This window comes from Meleagris gallopavo, chromosome 8, assembly GCF_905368555.1.
Source record: "Meleagris gallopavo chromosome 8, MGAL_WU_HG_1.1, whole genome shotgun sequence".
Taxonomy (NCBI): domain Eukaryota; kingdom Metazoa; phylum Chordata; class Aves; order Galliformes; family Phasianidae; genus Meleagris; species Meleagris gallopavo.
In genome coordinates this window covers 17,346,006-17,369,463 of record NC_139411.1, presented here as the reverse complement: position 1 = coordinate 17,369,463, position 23,458 = coordinate 17,346,006, and the positions used below count along the sequence as shown (strand labels likewise).

At 43.5% G+C, this 23,458-nt stretch overlaps 1 protein-coding gene across 2 annotated transcripts; it reads right to left on the bottom strand.

Moving 5' to 3' along the window:
- Positions 1–194: 194 nt before the first annotated feature.
- On the bottom strand, positions 195–21,759 carry ZNF488 (zinc finger protein 488). Of its 2 annotated transcripts, none has more exons than XM_085229592.1 (4): positions 21,648–21,759; positions 10,568–10,790; positions 6,974–7,202; positions 195–5,603 (listed from the first exon to the last, which is right to left on the bottom strand). In XM_085229592.1, exons 2-4 carry the CDS (start codon positions 10,784–10,786, stop codon positions 4,447–4,449), a joined length of 1,605 nt encoding a protein of 534 aa, XP_085085718.1. In that variant the 5' UTR covers positions 10,787–10,790; positions 21,648–21,759; the 3' UTR covers positions 195–4,446. The 2 variants fall into 2 exon arrangements, with proteins under 2 accessions (XP_085085718.1, XP_085085717.1); XM_085229591.1 differs by lacking the exon at positions 21,648–21,759 and adding an exon at positions 21,510–21,596.
- Positions 21,760–23,458: the final 1,699 nt, after the last annotated feature.

Genomic DNA, 23,458 nt, shown 5'->3' with positions numbered 1-23,458 from the left:
CTTTTCTCCTCAGCACAATCTGTTGTGCTGTCATGTACAAACAGTAGTTCTCAAATGTAACATTTATAAACTGTGGTCATCCATTCGGAGACCAAGTACTATACCAGATGAGCACAAATAGCAAATTATTTCTTTGCTGAAGTAATATAAGTACTTTTGAACAATAAAAGTTTAATGATTGGAATGTAGTTGGGAAAACAAGAAAAGAAAATGCATTTGCTGGCGACTCCATTTGATATCAATAATGCTGTAATACTCCCTCAATTTTCTATACAATTACTTTCAATTACACTGCATTGAAAGGCTAGAACATCATCAAACTATGAATGAAATTATAGAAAACAGCTGGTTTGTGGTTTATGTTAGAAAGTTAGATAGAAGTCATCTTATAAATGGACTGAATTAATTCTGAAGTGCTCTTCCAGCTCTTTACGTAACACAAACACATTGAAAACACCACTCTTCTCTATTCTGGTTCCAGAGTTGAGATGAAAGTTCAAGAGTTTGTAGCACCATTTCCTACCATCCATTCCAGAACAACTTTCTAATGGTTAATTCTGCTAATGTTCCTTTCAAAGAAAGCAAGAAATAAATGAGTATATTAGGCCTCCTAGCCATATGATCCACCTCATTTTAGAGTTCCCAGGACTCTGACCAAAAATTGACAGGCAAACTTTTCATTTTTTGCACTATGGAATGGTGTGTTCTTGCTCTCTAGACAGTGTTTCTAAAGCAGACCCCACTGATCATACTGCAGAAGGTGCCCTAGTCTGGTTTTCAAACTGTAGACCGTAGGGAATTCACAGACTGCATATAAGAAATTAGTGAAAGATGTTATTTTTTTCCTCAAACCATCTCTAGCTGTAGAAAACATGCAGATCCCTGCTGTCAAATCATAGCATTACACTGTGAGACTGAAGGATTAGCTTCATGCATTCCTCAAGTCCCTGCATTTATTCAAGAAACCCCTGCTCTAAAGGAGTGACTTTCCTTCAGCAGGATTTTCTTTCATCTGTACCAATTTGAACGTTCAGACTTCTAGTCATAAGAAGAAACCTTCCAACATGACCCAATTACAGGATATTTCTTTTTCTTTGTCTCATTAGGTTTCCTTCTGCCTTGGTTCACTCAGCTTTAATATGAATATTTTCATATAAAGAAATAAAATCTCCAAAATTCTTGAATAAGCCCAATGGTTTATGTAACTCTTAATGTAACTTAAATGAGACAATCAGTTAAATGTGAAACACATAAAAGCCATCCCTCCTCAACTGCATGAGGGGCTTTGCACAGAAGAGTATTTTACACATAGGGAATCAAGTTCTGGTTCTGTTGATATCTGTGCTATTTTGCTCTGATGCTGGCACAGGTGTAGCTTGCAACAGAATGTGATACTGAGCAGCTGTGTGTGTAAACAGATCTTACTTCACAAAACGCTTTAGTCTTCAGTGTAAAAAGCAATTTGCTTTCCCTCAGTCTTTGAGCTAATCTGAAAGGGACAAGGCAGAATAGCAAACACTTCCCTGCAGTGGGGTTTCTGGTATGCAAGAAGAAAATCCCCACCTTTACATGCTAGTACCAAACTGTGCTGTTCCTGCAACTGGAGGGGAGGAAGTGAGGATGGTATCAGGAGAAAAGCTGATTAAAAACCTATCCTCTTTAGTTTTTTAATCTCCAGCTAGCTTTGGCATGCTTCATAACTCTTTATTTTTTATGTACAGAAGGCTTTTATTTAGATGTTTGTCATCAATGTATGATGTGGTTGAGCCTACAAAGAAGCAGGGTAGGAGTTTTCTTTTTTCATTTATTTTTTCAGCAAAGAAATAAGCTTCATGAGATACAGAAAGTCTCTCTGTAACCTTGCTGTTTGCATAAGATTCATGCCATAAGCACATTGGATTTCAATTACTGCTGAGAGCTCTGACGATTCAGGTCTAATGCACCATTGGATGAGGTTTGAAAACTTGGCAGCTTTTTATCAGGGGCCAATTTTCCACACTTTCTCAAGATGACTTATATCAACTAAGGTCAGCGAAAGCATCCAATCAGTTAGGTCTGGTACAGTTTCATTCTGGCCTAGGTGCAGTGCACTAGAAAAAACAGGACGTTGGAGTAGACAGTGCTTAAGCAATGCACCAGCATAAGACCAGGAAGCATTACACAGTTGATCCTGTCTTTTTCCAGAAGAACTCTGAAGTTTCTAACATACAACTGTTAATAAAACAGTATCTTTCAGTAAGCAGAGAGAAGAACATTTGGCAGCAGTGGTACCAAACAACATTCAGTCTTATACATGGCAAGATTGATCTGAAAGTCATTGATGTAAATCAGGAGTAGCAACATGGAATTACTCTAGATTTGCACTGGAATAAGTGAGATCACAATCTGGCCTAAGGTACTAATGGGAACTATAACCCAAACTGCATATGAATGCAGTTATACCATGGAGTTCCTTTATTACACTTTATGGACACTGGCTTTTCACAGTAAACTGGCTGGCACCCAGGCAAAACCAGATGGAGTGAAATTTGGCCTGTGAAACCTTGCCATAAATATGTTCCTTACACAGTAAATGTTATTGGACACAAAATAGAGATTGAAAGATTAGGAGGAAACCACATCATCTCCTACTCAGAGCAAGGTTGTTCCCTGTGCTACGTGTTTCAAAGCTTTTGTTCCCTTTGGTTTTCAGTGACTCAGGTGAAAGATCTTCCACCACTGACATGGAAAGCTGTATTACAATCCAACCAGATCTCCAGTCTCGGCTTATGTCTTCTGAATTCAAAGACACAGTGTAAAGATTTAATCACTTTTTATTGGAAAATAAAGCTGGATTGCGCAGCCAGTGGTTGGCCTACAATACGTCGAATGTTTATGCTAATAGGGAACGGCCACGTATTAATGTTGAACAGCAGTATAATGGGAAGAATACAATTTCCTGACTTATAGAAATCTTCCAAGAGGTAACAGTGAGGGTAATATGTTGATCCCAACTGACAGCCTAAGACCTTAGGGCTGTCTTTTGTCACTCAGATGTCTTTATGTGCTTTCTGATACTTGCATTATCAACATCATCATGGGAACTCAATGAAAACTTTTGTCCAGTGTGCTGCAAACACTGGACTATATCACTGGCATGATGGAGAGTAATAAGAAGCAGATTTCAATCTCCTATACAAATTCCAGGGGTACTTTTTAGCTGTGAGATGAACAGTTAATGATCATTACTTGAAAGGGAATAATAGCACATGAGGCACAGAGAGAGGTCACAAAACCAGGAGTCAACCTTAAAAAAAATACAGTATGAAAGAGACAAATGCTCAATTGAAGAACATGTTGTCATAAACTTTCAAGAGTAAGTCCCTAAGTGGATTTAAGAAGTAATGAAAGGCTAATTAGATGAACTGCAGTAACAACAGGCAGGGTTGCTGCTTTCTTCTCCCTCCTGCCCTCACCCCCCCAAGTAATATAAACTCATCTGCATCTGAGACTAAGCAGAACACAAACCAAAGGAGGCAACAGAAAATCATCTCATATGGACTGGCTACAGAGAGGCTTTGGCATCTTCTTTGAAACATCTGGAATTAGCCAGTGTAGAAACCAGATGATAGAAATGGTCTCATCCAGTGCAATTCATGAACATTTGTGTTGTTTTGTAAAGGACATTCCTCTTCTAGCTGTCAGCAGAACAGAGCCTACCAGCTAGGATGCAGAATGCAGGTTCTATCTAGCATCTGCTAGCAGTAACTGAGACACCCCAGCTGCCTTCTTCAGTATATCCATAAATTGAAATCCACAAGCAAAATCCTGCCCCGATCAGACCTGCATACCTACAGAAGTCACATGGATCTTGCAAGCCGACCTCTGGGAAGAATCAGTGCTCCCTTCCTTAAATGATCATTTGACTACTGCTCACACTTTGATGCAGATGCAGACTTGTCTGATTTTTTATACATCATTTCAAAAGCAGCAGAGTCTAGAAAGCAGCTCAGACTAAGAGGCCACCACAGCTGATACAAACAGTAACTTTGTTTCTTTTTGCATACAAGCGTGTAGATTTAAAGATTCCACATTCAGTGAAGAGGTTACTGCTTCTGTACTTACACTGTACAGCACAGACACCAGCAAATCAGATTTTGTCTGAAAATGATACCTTTGTCCCCAAAATTTGTTTGCAAATTAATACTGCACGTGCATTCATTTCACAATTTTATTTCCTCAAAAATAGATTGACAAGGGCCAGGCTGAGTTTGCAAAACTTTCAACCCACTCAGACTTTTGTAAACATATCATATTTTTTGCAAAGCATCTATTATAAATTACTGTAAACAGTGATTTTCTGTAAGAAATTAATGTAAACGCAAAAAAGAAATGGATACAAATGAATGATGTCCCCCTACTCTACCCAACCTGCCCAGTCCCTTGGTGAGATCCATCTGCACAGCCCTAATTGTGAGAGGTCATGTGCCGGGATAAATGATGGCGTTCTCGGAAGTACTCATGACAAATGGGACATGTGAGCTTCTCCTCCCGTCTCCTCTTGCTCTGGGATTCAGTTGAAGAGTATTCTTTTTTGTGATGTGACCGCATGTGGAAGACTAAATCGGAAGTCATGCGAAAGGACAGGTTGCATTTGGCACACCAGTTCTGGGCAGCCACTCCAAAGGACGTGAAGGTGGGGGGAAGAAGAGTCAAGGAGGAGGAGGTGGAGGTGGAGGAAGAAGTAGTGGTCGTATTCTGTAACTCTCCTGCTTGCTTGTGCCACGGTTCAGAGGTATATGGGAAAACATTTCCCCGAATGATGCTAGTCTGCAGCATCTGAGCATTACACAAATCACTGACAAAGAACTTGGAGTTGAGAAGAGTGCTGCAGCACATGATGTCTGTGGTGGCGATGAAGCCAGACAGCTCCCCCAGGCTTTTTGGTGACTCACTCATGGGATGAGAAGAATTTATTGCCATTCTTTCTGCAAGACATTTACTGGGCTTGCTGAAAGCACTCTTCTGCTCTCCTTGGCCTCTAGTGGGCCACACAAAGGAGAATGCACTACCAGAGGAGTTCAGCAATGCTTCCTTTGATACCTGCTCCTTACCAGCATGAGCTGTGCCATCCTCCTGGTCTGACTCTTTGGGTCTCTCATTCCTCAGCTTCTCCTTCATCCTCCTGACCTCAGTGAAAGCACTCTGCTTCTGCTCGAAAGCCTCCTTCCTAGCTGACTGCCTCCCTGAACTTGGCTTCCAGAAAGAACCAGCTGGTGCATGCTCTCCTCCAGCCTCTTCCTTGCCCCCACAGTTATGTTCCTCACTCAGATTATTTGTTTTCTCCAACAACACTGTTTTCCTGCTCCTGTTGTTCTCAGCCTCTTCTGATTTTGCTCTCTTTTCTCCAGTGAGACCATGGGCATCATCTTTGCGAGCTGTCATTTTGACCTCTAGATCCTTTGCCAGGCTGTGGAAATTTGTGGTCTGCTCCACTAAGGCGCCTTTTTCAGCCTGGAAGTTCCTCCATAGGGCACTCTTCTCTGGGATGCACAGGAAGCGGACGTGGGATAGATAGGAATGCTCACATTTAAAGACTCGGTTGCATTCTTGGCATCTCATCTCTGCAGAAACAGACAACAGATTATGAGTTTTGCCAAGTGAGAATTGTGGATGGATGCAGATCCTGACCATGTCATTGACACAAACAAAAGCACAAAAACATCTCTTACGTCATTCAAGGTGATATATGGTAAAGCTAACGTCAGAGTGAGATCTCTTGCTGTTATGGAAAATGGTTCACGTCTGTTTGCCTGCATGTGCTACTTGCAGAAATGCTTCCATTCAGCCCCTTCAGACATGTTTGAATTTGATAATATTGCCAGTACACAATAGTCTAGATAAAACCATAAAAACTTTGGGACTATACTACTGCACTCACCATCTTTAATAGAAGATAAATGTTTATTTCTGCACCCATTTAATGACATGGACTAGAGGTGGCCTTAAAGATTTTCGTACAAGCCTCTAATTTCTGCAGAGAATACTCTGAAAGTTTAATACGTTATACAAATCATTTGATGCTAATGCCTGAAGCTCTTATTCATGCTCATTTGGCAAACTGTTCTGTCTCTAGGCATAGATGCCTGTGGCATAGAAAATATTCAATGTGAAACAGTGTCAGTCATGAGCTGGAGAAATGGGGATGTGCATTAGTATAACATCATCTCTTTCTGGCCTTCAGAGGGGACATAACTCAGTGACCAAGAAACATACTGCACATCTTAACCATTGTTATGCATCTATGCTTCAGTATTCCACAACATGCAGCAATTTATAAACGCAAATGGTGGCAGAGAGCTCCTGAGGTCTGGGCTATATAGAAAAGTTCACAAATTGGCTGGGAAGAATTGGAAAAACCTAAGCTGTAGGCTTAGTACAGTATAGATTATTTCCCAAACTACAGAAGCTGAACTTATTATATAACAACTGTATTTCTGTCAGTTTCAAGTCTTGCATCTAAATACAGTGTTTCTTGTGCAGACAGCACTTTGCCCTGGTAAATTCACAGGGCTGATACTGTGTGTCTACATAGAAACTTACAGAATATGCTGAAATCAATTAAAGTGGGTAAAGATTTAGTGGGTATCTGCTATAAACATATTTATGTTAATTTAATAGTAAAATACTAACAAGTACATTATCATATAAACTAACCAACCTACAGCTATACAAACAAAGCTTTATACGTTACGTTTAACTCCAGCAAAGTAGGAAAAGGTTTGTTCCACTTCAACTAAACCAAATTTTGAAGCAAATTTCTTCATGCTCTGTGTCTCCATCTCAAACCCCAAAGCAGAAGGTCTGACCTCTTAACCGCTGAGGGTTTAGACAGCTTTTATTTCCTGTATGACAGGATCAGCACATACTAAATAAGTTGCAGACTCACTTCAGTCCTCAGTGACATCTTCACGGCCAGCAGTCTGGTACTTACCATTCTGGGGACTCTGAGTTTTTATCTCATTGAAACCCAAGAGACTGGAAAGCTCTTCATCATACCAGACAAGTAGCTCCTCATTTTTGTTGATTTTCCTGGTAGAGCGATAATATAACTGACTGTTTTCTAAGTAAGCTTCCAAGTTTTGCTCCTTGCTATTGGCAGCTGCTTGTACGAGCCTCATCCAAGGCAGCCCTGTAGGACTGTGCACAGACGTGACATCTACCTGTGGGACAGAACACAAAAAAAGGGGAAGTTTCAAGTTCTGGGAGCCAAAATAGATGTCCAACAAATTCAAGAAAAAGAGGAAAAGTATTTTTCTGCATCACACAGAGCCTGTGCCAAAGCGGTGAGCTCAATCCTTATGCATCTGTGACCAAAGTTGCGGTGGGGAGAAAGATCAGGAGTTAACTTAATGTTAAGTCTATTGCTCAAATTAAATTTCCCTTCTGTATACATGTTATAACACAGAGCTCAGTTTTGCAAAAAGGCTTTTCTCCACAGGGCTACTGAGTCCTTTAGTCGCAGGTTGACCATGCTCTGGAAATAATATAATTGTAAAACATTTCTTTTTGTCTTCCTTGTTCAGTGTGTGGCTCCCATCTTATTTAATTGATTGCATTTGCTTTGAATAGGGAATGATTTATTTCTTTATAGGTTTTTCCTTGGTGTTTACCACAGCAGAACTATGTCCTCTGCAGTGTTTGAAAGATGGGGAAGATTTTCATAGCTGGGAGGCTGAAACAGAGGGTGATCAAGGGCAACATTTACACACATAAAAAGCCTCAACTAATTTTTGAAGCACTAAGTCATTGTTTTGAAAGGAAGAAGTTTGGAAATGAGAAATGTCTAATGACAAGTATGATCCAAGTTTCACCCCAAGCAATGTATAGCTCTTTGTTTTCCACTAATTGCAGGATGGCCATTCATCGGTGTTTTGCATCAGAAACAGTATTTCGGTTATTTATTTCTCTGTTTTTAACTCAATCTGACTGCTACCTACCAAGAAAAGTATGACTATAATAGTAACTTGGATATGGAAGGAAATATTAAGAGAACATTAGTATAAAAGTTAATTAGTGCGAGGGAGAAAATCATTTGCATGCTCTGTAACTGGTTCTCTCAGAACAGCATGGTAATTAACAATGATTGAGAAATCTTGAAGTCTGACAGCAACACAAGCACACCCACCCACAGACACAGTGGTTGCGACTAATAGCTCTGACAGAGGCTGTCATTTATTAGTTTCTGTGTTTCAGAAATACCAAGAACCCACCCGGAGCTCTAACCAAAGTCAAAGGGAACACAGCTCCTCCAGGAACCAGACCTCCAGGGCAGGAGCTGAAAGAGCTCACAGGAGGAATCAAGGGCAGAACAGCAGACTTGGGTGCACTCAGCTTCAATCTTGAGCCCACTTTGGCTTTTCTCTCTCCCTGGATTGGCAGTCCCTCAGATGAATCCTTTGCATCCACACATGAAGGAAGGGCTTTACTGCCCAACAGGCTATACCAGAGTGCTGTGAAGTAATCTGGCTTCCCTGATACAAGCTGAAGGAGAAAAGTGAGAATAAGGCTGCTCCTTGGATCCAGGAGGCAAAAGCATGAGAAGCTGCAAGGGGCAGAGGAAGTCAGAGGAAAGGATAGATTTGATAAAGGACTAATTTACTTTGCATAAGAAAAGCATTGGCTGGAAAGGGCCACCTGTGCCAGTGGTTGCCCAAGCATACGAATTGGCTCAAGGAGCTCAAATTAGGGCCTCCAAGTAGATGAGAGAAAAAAACAGAGCTCCCTTTTGAGCTGAACATAAAAGCCTAATAAGATCTTTTTGGAAATTATATTCTCCAAAGCCCTGCTGAATTGCTGCTGAACTAGGATGAGTACGAAATTCAGCTGCAGAGAATCCAGCTTATCCTTTATCCCTGTGTTTTTGCTATAGCCAGCATATTAAACCCCATTTCTTGTTTTCCCCTCAGTGCCACGACAATATTGTGTCATTGTGATTGCATCATTAATTAATTGTCCACACACAGAGTTGCAAGCTAAATAGTTCCTGATTTCTGGAAGGTTTAGTTTTAATTTTGAGTAGCAAAGAGGATATGGGGCCAAGGACTGCACCTGAAATAGCTACTTGCACACAATTTGATGCATTGACTGGCAAAAACAGAGATCAGAGCCAGTTCAGACATTCAGTGTCGTGCCTTCATAACAACTCCTAACTCATATGCAGCGAAACACTAAAGCTGCACTGAGGTCTGTTCCAGTGTAGGAACCCTTTGAGATTCTTCCTTGACTCTACAGTCATTGGAATAGGCTCCCCAGGGAGGTGGTTGAGTCACCATCCCTGGATCTGTTTAAGAGCCATTTGGATGTGGTTTTCGGAGATATGATTTAGCAGAGGGTTGTTAGAGTTAGGGTACTATGGTTAGGCTGAGGTTGGATTTGATCCTTGAGGTCCCTTTCAACCTGAGTAATTCTATGATTCTCTGATTCTGAAACTCCCAGGAGGAATATAGAATTATTCCATAGAGTCTCATCTCAGGAGGGTTAATTCTCCAGAGAGCTGATAGTTGTTCTGGAGCACTGATAACCCAGCCTGAGCAGGCTAACTTGTGTCACGGACTCAAATGAACAGTCAGCAAAAGCCTGAAGCTTCTTTGTCTCTTTCTTGATTTCTTTAAACCAAAAGCATCAAGCAGATATCTCCAAACAGATACATCTTCCGTACTACACATTCTGTCTGGAATTTCTCTACAGAAAACTTAGGAGAATCAGTTCTTTCTTTACACGATGTCCCTGTCTTCATCTAGACCAATGATGACTGAAATGCATTCCAAGACCCTGAAGACTGAGCTAAGATGTCAGCAGGAGAAATAAGCATTGTCCAAATGAAAACGTCATGATGAATAGTGGCTATGGAACCAAATATTTGGGAATTAGAAATTCAGATTAAACAGATTAAAATTCAATCCATCACTGTCCTGGGGCTCCTGACCTCCCCAGCATAATGGTTCCTTTTGTTTCACAGCCCCAGTTCTGTGGCTTTCCTGCAGTAACTTCAAAGAGCAGATGCAATGCAGACTTATCTAAGGTAACTTCAGCTGATCCATCCACTAATAGCAGTAGGATGTGGCTACCTGAATAATGTGTGGGCTAGCTGCCTGATTGACATCTTTTACAGATCATACTAAAGTCACTGCCGATTGTAATTTTACTTTTATGGGTAACTGAGAAAATCCAATTTACAGTGCCTCCTAGTAAACCTCCTGTGTTCTTTGTAAGGAGAAAATCTGAGTGAGATAAGTGAAGATCCCTCTTCCCTCCTGCTTGCAGTCAGAGCTGAAGCAGGTCATCAGTCTTGAGCACAGAAAAAGGACTTTGTATTCTTCCTGCAAAGGCAACAGTTTTCACTGAGGTCCCCCCAATCTACAGCCCATAAATCAGCAATATATTGGCTGCTTCTCCCTTTTGGAGGAGCTGTTAGTTGTGCTGAACAGAGAAAAAATCTACCCCTTACAAAGTCAGGATGCTGTAAACCTGAAGGATGGTGTAACTCTGTCTGATAGGACTAGCATCAAGCATTGCTTTTCCCCACCTTAAACACATAGTGGATGGTCCGTCTATCACAACACTTGAGGGCAATAAAAGCTACAGTGTCCAGCAGGGTGTTCTGCAACATGCACGGGCCAAAAACAGTTTCCTCAGGAATGTCTTGTGTGGTGTGAACAGTAGCCAGTATATCCGGGAAATGGTGATGCAGAAATCTGTTGTCATTTGTCCAAAGGAATTTAGGCAAAGATGTGAGTTCCATCATAAACCTGTAAAACAACAAGAAGTCACACTTGGAATACAGATGGTAATGGAAGGAGACATCACTACTTAAAATATAAAGGCTTCCAGGAACTGCAGGTGAATTGTAAGAGCACATGCCAAAACATTGTTGGCTAGAGTTTACAGCTTTGTTAACATCTCATTTAGAAAGGCAAAAACAACTCTGTAGTAAACCAAAATATGAGATTTGTAAACAAGCTGATTACATTTTTCTGGAATAGTCAGACTGTCCAGGAGCCCAGCTGCTCTGCACTGCTACTCCCTATGGCCAGGAATAAGAAACATTGGGAACAGTAAGCTGAATTTTCAACCAGTAGAATTTTGTATTTTCTTTTTCAGTACATTCTCAGGTAACCTTCTTACTTATTATTGGTAGCTCGTGGAATTGTGAAGAAAGATGAGAAAGACAGCAACAATAAAAAAAAAAGCAGATGTTATCTGAGATGGGTTTTGAAAAAGCCATGTTCTTTAGTTTGGAAGTGTGACATCAGTCTAAGTACTCAGGTGCACAACCAGGAGTAAACTGAGTGTCTGCTCAAACTGAATGCACAAAATCTCTGTAAACTGACAAAAAGATTATATCCTTCCCTTCCCAGAATGTACTTAAGATAATAGTTACTAGCTGTTGTTAGGAAAATCAAATCAGATTATGACTTTTGCCATTAGCATAATATTAGGAGAGATTGGTGTGCTCAGGGGGCTGAATTTTCTTGCCCTGAATGTTGAATATTAAATCTTTTCAGTGCAGAGGTAATTTCTGCACTACACACCTCAATCCGAGATCTGTGTATGCAGCAAGAAGGTCGTTTTGTGTTATTTCCCATTCTGAGCTTCCCTAGGTTTTTAATGAAGATATTGCCATCTCCTGCTCCCAGATGGAGGACATGAAAAAATCCTAATTTATGCCATCAAGAGCTGGATCAGGTCCATTAGGCGCAGAAAATTAAAGAGAACAGCAACAAGCCCTAAAGAGGCCTTAGCCTAATAAATACCGAGATAGAAGGGCTGAAGATCCAGTCTAATCTTTCTCATTCTCTGCCAGCAGAATTGATTTGTTACTCACTGACTCATGACTTAAACTGAAGTGATATAATGTGCTCAGGAGAGTTGCACTGATTTAACTAAATCAGTTTCTAAATCAGTGTCATTAATTCAGAATAATGTCCTTCTCATAGGCAAGGTCTGAGCCCCCACCCTGTAAATAAGGAAATGCGTGTTTGCATAAGCAGAAAGTAGTGAACCTCTGAAGGATGAAGGTCTAAAACAGACAAGCAAGACAGAGAGTGGGAGGTAAAAGGGTAAAAAAAAATGTCAGCTGACTTGCCAGAGATTAGGCCTTAAGAGGAAGATAGAACAGGATTCTGCTTTCAGTTACTTACGAGTTTCATTGCCTGGTTTCCCAATAACCTGCTAAAGTCACTACTGGTGTAAGAGCAAAATGATGTCTTCTGTGTGCACATTTGTACAACATAGGATCTGCCTAAATAAACACAATGCATTCCTATGTTTGTGTGTTTCCATTTAAGCAGTACTGATTTTTAATAAATGGAGTGAGGCCATATTTTAAAAATAATAATAATGTAAAAAATAAAAGCTCCAAACGATCAGAAAAATAAATTTGAAATCTAAAATGCTTCAGTGTACTTCTGCATAAGAAAGCATTTAGAAATAAGTTACAAGCTAAAACAATCCCTTTTGTAAGAGTCTACATTTAGGGAATTCTTAATCCCTTCTAGCATTATTTTATTTATCCATTTACAACTTAGAAGGCAAACCCTCTCTCCTTTCTAATTCATCCGAATGTCTCCGTGTATATAGGAGAGCGTTGTACATTAGCTATCTCAGTGTCCCTTCAGAGGAAACTGAATTTTCTGTTTTCTTTTATGCCCTCAGGGCTGAATTTGCAGTGAGGATATTGCTGAGGATGCTGCATGCAAGCACATCCGTGTCAGAAGGGGATGGGTCACTGACTGTGCTGTCCCAACCTCCTCCAGAAATCCTCACTGAGGCATGGATACTGGGCTTGAAGGAATATAGACCTGATTCCAGCCAGCTCCTGCTGCCTGATGCCTTTCCCTGTTTCAGCAGGCATCAAAGAGCATAACCCATAAACCCCAGCATGACAAGAACCATTTCTCCAAAAACGACAATGCGTGGATACCAAGTCAAGGATTTACATGCAACACCACCACCTAGTGATTTCTGCCAGAACAGACATCCCAAAGAGTGACTGACAGGCACTGAGAGGCAGGACAGGCCTCAGCGCTGCTCCCCACTCGGGTTTTGCTGCCCACAGGGTGGATGCGAAACGCCGGCATGGCTGCTCTGCAGTCCTTGGTGCCGGTGCAGCCCCTGGCAGTGCAGTGTGTGCCGCCTGCCTGATGCCTCTGGTCCTGCTCCCAGTCCTGAGTGCAGAAGGGCTTCCACACATCCCAAAAAAAGAGCAGAAATCATTCCCAGGTGCAGCAGCCTTTGTCTGCTCTTGCTCCCTTCTGGGAACAAATAAATTGAGATATGCACACCTTCTCTTCCATTAAATTCTCCTGAATTGAGGGGATGCAGGAAATGGAAGCCAGTAAGATGTATCAGATCACTAACATATCTTTTTTCTATCCAAAGTCAAGCATGTATCAAACTCAACAAGCCTTCGTGCTTTGCTTGTTTTCTAAGTGACTTGTGAATTAGTCACAAAAAAATCCCCAAGTGACAGAGACGGTCACATTCCTCACCTGCACAGCAGGGTCAGTTCTGGGAAAGCTGCAAAGAGGACATATCATGGGTACAGAGCAAAGGAACTCGTTCCTGTGAGCCCTGTAGCAGCTTTCTTCACGAGGAGATCAAATAATTTGTTGAATGCACCACCTAGTGAAACATCTCAGCATAACACTGAGGCTTCAGACAAAAGAGACAGCAGCACAGGAGCTCTTGACTAATTCCAAATCCAGACCCAATGCGTTTCACATCTTTGCCAGTGTCCCTCACAGTCTGAATGACACTATGATCATTAAGAACCCACAGTGGGAGCTGCAGTGAGAAGTTGCAATGGTTCACAGGCTGGTTGGCATTTGTCACTGGCAGACTGAAGTGGGAGAATTGCTCACATTCTTCAAGGGGAGCAAAGGACGGAGAAAATGATCACAACTGAGAATTCTTCAAGATTTCACGGATTTTTTGTTTTCTCCTAAAATGCCAGGAACTCCCGAGGTTGGCATCAGACCTTCATTTCCTTCCTGTCGTTGCTGCCTACACCTCTGCAGTACACATGCACGTACACCTGCAAGAACTTGGAACGATGGGACTCCTACTGATGGCTTCACCGCTTATTTTTCCCAGCTGGCCAACCTCCCATCTTTTATCCTCATATGCTCCTCAGACAGCACCACTTCTGGCCCTTACCTTGAGAGATGTGCTCTTCTCACCTCATTCTAGTACTTAAGGAATAACAGCTGCACACAAATCTTCTTCAGTGACCTAAAAATCTCCATCAGTGTTTTCCTGTGCCATCAGGACTAGCATTATGTATAGGTGAAGATACCCTACGTTAAAATCATGCTTGTTTTACGTTACCAATTTCAACATTTGGCTAACTGCTTTAAGGAGAAGCTATTCTTCTGCACTTTCATTTCTCACAGATTTGCTCACTGTTTTGTGCATCTGACAAACTCAGTCCTCTGCTACATGGAAAAGTTGACAGAACTCTGTCATAAATCTCCTTGTGAAGGTCATATCTTCAGCTCTGTATTGTGCAGGCAATTATACCCTTGCCTCAAACAGGCAATGGTGAGAGTGCCATTGTCTCCTAGAGATACAATCCCCCTCACACAACATAATCCTGCTTCTCTCACTCATGTTCTGCATAAGCAGTTCCTATTCCTCCGGGCTCACCCACACACACATGTCTGAAATGGTGACATAAATTGAATATTTATAGTGCATTAGTAGGACATTAGAGTCAGATCACCTGTTAGACATGGGGGTACTGTCCATATTCTATCTGTCATACATGAGAATTTTCATATGGATGAGTTTAGGGACTTGCAGTTTAATGGACTCGTCATCCCCCAGAGAGTATCTGATACACATATACCATGTCCCTGAGTGATGGATTTTACATCTTTATTTCTGAGGAGTGTGACAGATCTGTCAAACAAAAAGTACCTATGGGCAGGCAGCTCCCTATGGACTATGCAGCTGTGGATGCTTCATCAAAAAGCACATGAAATAGATGGTGCTCATGGCAACTGCTCCCAGTCTGCTTGCTTCCAGAAGCAGCAAACAAATTGCTAGCAAAAAGGGTTCAGCCTGATGGTTTGGGGATAGCTGATATCAAATCTATGGCCCTGCAAAGTCAACTATGATGCTTCAGGCTGGTTTTGCCTATCATCATTGGAAGTATTTGCACCCCCTTCCTCCTGCCAAATTTCAGTGTGATTTAGCAGGTATTTCTAGCAGTTTCCTTTGAAGATATAGTTCCAACATTTTGCCTTACTCCTCTTCATATCTACAGAAGACTTCTGTGAACTCATGTTCCATTAGCCCAGTTAGTAGAATCGCCTGATTAAAACACAGTCTCCTTTCTCCCTTACAGTTCCCTTTTCTCCCTTACTAGACCCATTCCAGGTGTTTTCTCGTATTTCTTTAAAGGCACCATTTGGAATCAGCATACTCTATAAGATATGACTTAGCTTGTGTGCAAGTTTGTGCTCAGTATGGATGAGTGCAACGGGGCTCGCACACAGCTGTGACAGTCATGTTTGGACCACTTCTGGACCACCAGAGAGGCATTCTCAAGGTTCTACAGAAAGGCAGCAGCAGAACTGACAGCAGAGCCTAAAGCAACAGTAACTCTGAGAAGCACGAAGGCAGCTCCCACATCTTGTGACAAGAACACATTCCTAGGGAAAAGTGAGAGAAGGGCCTATGAATAGCTATAAGCAGATTTTCGGATCCCTGATTTTCTACCACATGGCCTTCAGATGTCACTGCAAGCTCTTCTAAGGAATGCCTGTAAAAGCTGTAAAAGCTCAAGGGTAGAAACTCTGCTTGGAACACAGACTCCCCAGCCACTTATTGTCGTAGGACTGGGCCCAATTCTCCTTGCCACAGTGACAACATTGAACTGTGGCATCATTTTTTGTTTGGTGGCGATCACAAAAAAAACCATGTAGCCTTGCTTAACTTTATTGTTGATTTACAGGTGTGAAGGAAACCACTGAGCTATCTTTTCAAGAAAGGAAAATTTTCAACCAGAACTTGTTTAGTTACTTCAGCTCTTCACAATCATAAATGGAAAGGATTAGTAAAGATTGATTCTTTTAAATGAATTTGATAGAAATGCTTGCCAACAGCTTCTTTAATTTCACCTTCACATTTTATTTTAGTTTGATGTAATATGCACATAGCAGTAAACCTTTCAAAACAGTCACCCTATTATGGAAAAAGAAAAAATAAAACACATCACAAAGATATTTATAAAAGTTATTGGGAAGATCTGACCCAGGGGATCTGACCCACCGTCCAAGGCCATTTTTACATCTACTCTGACCTGCCTCTGGAGTAACGATTAACTTGAATTGTAGAGCCCTACACTTGCCATGCTGACAGAACTGAAATAAACAAACATTGGAACCATCATTCCCTTCTTTTAACTTACTCCTTTCTACTCACAGCACTGACAGTGTTCTCCCTGGAGCACATAACCTGGCACTCCTGTGGCCACTGCCCAAACTCCTTTTGATTTCAGAAGGTCTGTCAGCCCGAGGAATCCGTGATCAGACATGCATTGTCATGCACAATAAACTACAGATATTGAAGAACTGAGCTGATGCAGACAGAGTGCTTCTGTCTGCAGCATTTGTCATTCTCTGTTGTTGTAAGGAACTAAGGATTCTTAACACATGAGGGGAATTCCAAAGGAATCAGAGATGAAAAAGTGAGAAAATCCACTTCTTGAATTTCGTACATTTGGTTTCTTTCTGCACAGAGTTTCCTTATCTTTTTATTCATGCTGTGAACTGCAAAGGAGAAGAATCAAAGCTAGAACTGGAAAAAAAGTTGGCAGGAAATCAAAGAAAGAAAAGGAGAATTCTTGTTTTGAAAGCTATAAGTAATTCCTAATACCCCCCAAACAAATGCTGAAATAAATTGCAGCCTGCTTCTTAAATCCATTAAACCACAAACTGAGGAAGTACTGTTAAAGCACAAAAAAAACTAAGCAAGCTGTTTCCCTTAGCTCACTGCTGCAGCAAGGTGGACCGTGCACCAGCCCTGAACAGGTCTGGAAGTCTCTCCTTTGGGGCCCAGAGCCTTTCCTTCATACTTTTGCTGCTCAGAAGCCTGTATGCATGAAGAAAGTCATACAAATGGATGTGGAGACATGAAGCAATTGCTGCCGCCATGTGCTGCCTTTCCCAGCCTGGCTGGGCTGTATCAAGCGATGAGCTTGCTGCCCCTCAGGGAGATGTTACATCCCAAGTAGAGTACATCAAAGTCTAGGATGAGCTTGGAAAGGGATGAGGTGCTGCTTGTTGTAAGACAGAAAACTAAGCACATGTCAGATTTCTGAATTTTGAGCTTGACATCCTGTTTATCTTCAAGAAATGGTGCATTGATGGTATTCATTGAATTCCTGAGCTCTAAGTATCCTCTTTCATCCTCCCAGTTTCACCAACAGCAAATTGGAATTCCAGCAACGATTCTGCACAGAGATCAGGATCAGCTGGTTCAAGGAAGGCCCACTCCTGCCAATGTACCACTTCCAATCCATGTGGAAAGAAGAGTTCAATTAGCAATGATAAACAAAATGCCAGTAAGACTTGTGATTTTGCTTCCCCAAGGCTACACTGGGCCATCCTGTGATTACCTCTCTAGTGCTGCTGCTCTGACCTCATCCCCTGCACTTCTAGTGCCGTTTGCCTGCAGCAGGAAATACAGCTTTGTATCAGGGAGGAATTTGCTGGCTGCAGAGGTGAACTGAGTCTAAAAATAGTGAGAAAAAACTGGGGCTGAACTAGCCTGCTGCATGCAAATGGTTTTGCTCAGCATTTAGCTGACCCCAGCGAATTGACCCACCTTCCTGCACAGCAGTTGCAGAACTCTGCCTTGACAAAATAGTGGGTACAAGCAGGGAAACAGCACATTCCCAGAAAGAATCATGAGGCATCTCCAAGTGGAGAGCCTGATACACACATTGAGCTTCCAGAAACTGGCCCTTCGTGGAGTGCAAGTCCAATTTAGAATTGGTTCTTCTGAAACAGAGACCTCCAAGCTCAATGAAAGCTCACAATTTTGCTGTTCTATTTTCACAGTACCTTCAGGGAGCAACTCTCCAACTCTTACTATTTTAAGGCTCTGTGGTCTTCAGATTGTCTTCCATCACCTGAAACACAGAGTATAGGCAATGCAAGCTGACAGCTCCTGATGAGCCATCATTATATCTTGGCTGGATACCCAGCCTAGTGAATCATGAAGCTGCCAAACCTTTTTATTATGAAGTATCTCTCAGACTTCAGTGGGAATAATGAAGAAGACAGAGTTAAAACCCTGCTTAGAAATGAGTAAATACTTCAAGTTCCACATCTGCCTTCAGCAAGCCTTGTGAGATCAGGAACTACTTGGAAGCACAGATTAAAAGGTAAGTTTCCCGTTTCCTTTGCTGTTTCCTCTGAAGACAAGGAAAGCTGAATAGGGCTCTCACCTGATGCATAGCAGCTGCCCTGAAGATATGCAGAGCTGCCTCTGAAAAAGAAGCAGAACTTTTCCCCTAAGACCACGTGGATGCAATTACCATCCTTTACTTGAAGTTCAGGAAAGAAGTGTCCAAAGTTCAGTGTCAGATCTAGCCCGCTGGAAACATAATTAAGACTGGAACAAGTTCCAGGAGAGGTATGTGCACTGCCGCAGTGAATATCGTGTGGGAGTTCCACTACAAGCTCTGCTCTTTGTCAATTTTCATATCCCTCTGCCTGGCACTTCATTCAATCTAATGGGCCTTCGTGGATGGTGTTGACTTGTGCAAGTCATTCACAAGTAGGCAAAGGGAGATGACTATAGCTCAGTGGTCTGACGCCTTTTAAAGATTTCATTTTTGAGTGCAAGGCACTATACTGGAGGGCTGACTCCTCACCAGCCTACACAACACCCATGTGCTGCATTACCCTTACCTACTACTTTTGTTCTTGCATTTTCAAGGCCTAGGACATTAAAAACAGGGTTCCTGTGGGAAAGCAGGAGCATGTTGTAGCTCTCCAGTCAGCTTTGAGGATTATTGGCCTGTAAATGTTATGAATTAGCCTCATTTCAGAGCACAGTGTATTTCATATTCCCACTGGCATTGTGCCAGCGGTCACTTCAGAGACTGGGTCTGCCTCCTGCCCCTGCTTCTCTGGCACTGCTCAGTGTTCTGCAATAGATAAAACGCCCCAAAAATGTCACAGGCATTTTGAATTTTACAGGGCATAACCAGGAAGGGAGAGAAAACAAATCCCAAAGTGCTTCTATATCCCATACTCCACTAGAAAGAGCATACAGCAAATGTGTATGTTAAAGCAGCAAAAGCATTTCATGGGAAGCAGAACAGAAGAAGTAATGATGTAAACTTTCCTCTGCTATCATGTCCACTGGGGAGACCCAGGTTGTGGCAGTGCATGCTGGCACATCTGTTCTCACAGAAACTGAGCATTTCCTCTTTCCATGGGCATCCATGCAAACAAAACCCCACTCCCCACTTGCAGACAGAGAACACTGCAAAGCGAGCAGCCAGCACAACCCAGTGCAGCCGGACTGATGCCCCACGGCCACACAGCAACAGCATCTGTAACTTGGGAAAAGAATCACCATCTCTGCTCTCTCCATCCAGTTCAAATTCATGTCTCCTTTTCACAGATTACAAGAAATGACTTTATCTGATTGCTGTGCAAGACGTGGATGGTTCATTTTCATTTCACACTCCTGCTATTTATTTTTGGTAGCTTTCAATTTTTTTAAAAAATGTGATATTTGCTCAACAAGAACCTAATACATGTATTCCTGTGTTCATATTCAGATACACATATATACAGCCACGCACTCACAGCTGTACATATGGCTACATGCACAGCCATAGGATCTTTTGCAATTTTATATACTTGTCATTTGCATTTCAAGATGAATATTTCAGAACGAGAAGCCACATTCACATGGTTCGTGCTGGAGATTTCTTCAGCTGCACGAAGTAACAGCAACTTGTATTCACATTACCCATATTGCTGTCAGGCTTGCTGCCCCATCTCACCTCAACTAACAGCAGTAACCGAGCTGAACAGCACCATGTAATGTGAAATTGTGGGGAACAACACCAGCCACTTATTCTATACTGCAATGAAGCAAAAGAATCTTATAAGGAAAGTGAATCCTGACCTAAACCAATTTGTTTCCCAATAAGGCACTTTGTTCTTTGAGCTGATTTATTAACAGCAAATACAGGTAACAAGTGCTGGAGAAGAACCATATTAACAGATTCATATCATTACCGACATGGAAAAACACACATATGATATGCTAGGATTTAGGGTAAGTCATTTCTTCTGCAAAATCTTCCTTACACTCTATAATTCCTTACACTAAATCTAGTTATATGTTTATTATTATTATTATTATTATTATTATTATTATTATTATTATTTTGTTCTCTCCCATTCAGTTAATAGAAGCTAAAGTAATATTTTGAGTTTACGTTGATGTTTCTATGTCCTTGGAGCATTTTTTTTTCTTTCAATAAGATAGTATTTCTGTCAAGTTCTGCAGAGCACTGCTCTGCTTTGACACACCGGGAGGTTCCTGAATTCCACGTAAACGTGCTTTCTCATAAACAGTGTACAACAATTTGGTGTCACTTTACACATTTTCTAAAAAATAAACCTCAAATTTAACCTTCCGGTTTTTCTCTTGCCTAATTAAATCCCTCTTTCTATTAGCAGTGATACCTAATGAAGAGTAACGGGAGCTATGAGTGCTACACTTGGCTTTTTTGAAAGCCACAAAGAGGGGACAGCTCCGCAGCAAGAATCTGTAAATTCCTCAACTCAATCCACGAATGCAAACTTATGCTTCTTATTTAAGAGCAGCTACATGGAAAATACAGAATTAGTGAAAACTCGCATCCTCCCGTGAAATTTGCCACTGCCATCTCCCGCAGCAGCACCCATCCGACCACGCTTCCCCCCTTTGTACCCGACTCTGTTCCTACAGAAGCCTTTACACAAAGGATGTACAAACGTGAAGACCAAAGTGACATTTCCAAGTGACGACGAGAGTGGTTTCTAACTTACGGAACCAATAAGAAATTCCTGCTAAGGAGCATGGATATCTTTACACTGGGTAGAAATACGGAGTAGCGTGGAGAGAGATTCCAAAGAAAGTTCATCCGTTTCTTAAAGCGATCAGACCCTAACCAAGCACCCCAAAGCCACGACGGCTCCGACTCGTCGCAGTCAGAAGAAAGAAGAGAGAGAGACCGAAGGGGCAGCCGTCGCCCGAGCTGTCCGGACCGGGGCGAGGGGCCGGGAGGGAGCGGAGCCCCGCGGGGCTGCCGAGGAGGAGCTGAGGACGGCGGTTCCCCCTCCCGACCCCGCTGCCCGGACAGCTCCGCCGGGGACGCGGACCCTCTGGGCCGCCCGCGCGCCCACTCCCGTCTGAGTGCCGCTTCCCCTCCTTCGCCCTCTTCTTACCGCCACGGAGAGCAGCCCGACGGCAGCCGCCCGCTTCGCCCTGCGCCGTCCGCTCTCTGCCGCCGGCACCACGGCCGCCCCGGCCCTCCCTCCCCTGCCGGCCCGCCCCCGTCCCCCCTCCACCGCAACTCCTCTCACCTCTCCACGCTCACGGGCTCCGCTCAGCCCTCACTCCAGCAGCCTGCTGCGGCCGCGTCCCCGCGGAGCCCGCATCCCACTCCAGGGCCGCCCCCCCCTACCCCCACCTCCCACCCCACGCACCGCCCCGGTGCGGCCGCGTCCCCCTCCCCGACACCACCGCCGCTCCTCGCCCAAAGCAACCCCCCCTTTTTCCGAGCCCCGCCGCTCCCCCCGCGGAACCCCCCCCGGGTAGCAACGAGGCCGCGGGAGGAAGGTGGGAGGGGTTCCCCGGTGTAACGGTGCGCTGGGAAGAGGACTTTCTTTTAAAGTTGGCGGAAAAAAAGGGCAAAGCCTTTGGATGCGTTCCCGGTGCTCCTTCGCAGCGCCCGACACGGCTGCTGATTGCGGTGCCGTTTGGGGCGCGGGGCGTATCGGCGCGAACCGTTTAAACGCGAAAATTGGTGCTTCACGGAGAGCACAGGCTGGATGCAAAATGAGGGAATGTAAAATGAGGAATTCGAGGTTTGAAGCGGCTGACGGCACAGCTGGTATGGCAAATACAGCCATCACACGTCTTGTCAGAAGCAAATATTCCCCAAATCCGGACGGCAACATTGCTTTTGAAAGATGTCGTTCCATATAAATGCCTTTAACGCCTGGCAGAAAATCCTTATGAACATGTTGACAAAGGCAATAACCCAGCTTATTTGATTAGTGTCCGTGTAATCTGAATACTGGCCTGTACAGGGAAAAGAAACGTCAGTCCCGTAATGCTTTTGAAAGAACGGATTTGCGCTACAATTAACGAGTAATCTCACACCGATCCTGAGTCACGCTTCACGCTCAGCGCGGGGACTGGAGCGGGCGCTGCGCTCCTCGGGCTGCTCCCAGAGAGGCGGGAGCGGCTCCACCGACCTCAAAAGAGCACCTTCTGGCTGTAGTCAGCCGGCGAGGAACCGAGCTGAGCCATTCCAATTGCGGCCCCTATCTCTGGCGCTCCTATTTTTGCAGCCTTTATTGAACCAACAGCTACCGGGGGCTCAGGAAGGGGCTGAGCGGATCTCTGCACCCTGCGGAGCAATGCTCTGAGGGTACGGATCCTCGTAGGGGAGCATCGGAAGGGTGCTGGGAAAATAAGTCTTCACCAGAAGGCGGTAGGCATGAAACATGCTGCCCAGGGCAGAGGTCACGGTGCCAAGTGTCAGAGTTCAGGGAGTGACTGGACAACGCTCTCAGTCTCAGCTCTGATTTTTGTGCGGTCCAGTGTGGAGCCGGGAGTTGGACTTGATGATCCTCGTGGGTCCCTTCCAACTCGAGATACTCAGTGATTCTATGATTCTACGATCCCGGGTCGGGCCCTGCAGCGGGGCGAGTCAGTGGCGGCCCTAGATGAGGGACGATGCACCTTATCGGAAAACAGCCACGGTCATATTTTCCTTTGTAACCTGCTTGGAAGCCTGCTATGGTATTTTACGAAACAACCCGAATCTGAAATGGGATCTGGAAGCCCGATGCCCTGTAAGGGGATGTGGGGAGCGCTGCGGGGCAGGAGGTGCCCCGGGACCGGACTGCGGCACAGCCGGAGCGCGATGGAGGTGGCCGGAAGGGGGGGGGAGAAAGAGGGGGGAGAGGAGAAGAGGGAGGGAAGATTCCTGCTGCCCGGAGGCCGCTTGCTCATTTTTGGTGAATGTCACCAGAGAGGATGTGGGTTTCTTGTATTTCTCCGTGATCTAAGTAATCGCTGGAGCTGAGCTGGCCAGCGCACAAAAATTTTAAAGCGGTAAGCTCGAGCCATGCGTCCAGCTGGCAGCTGTGCGTAGTCCCAGCGG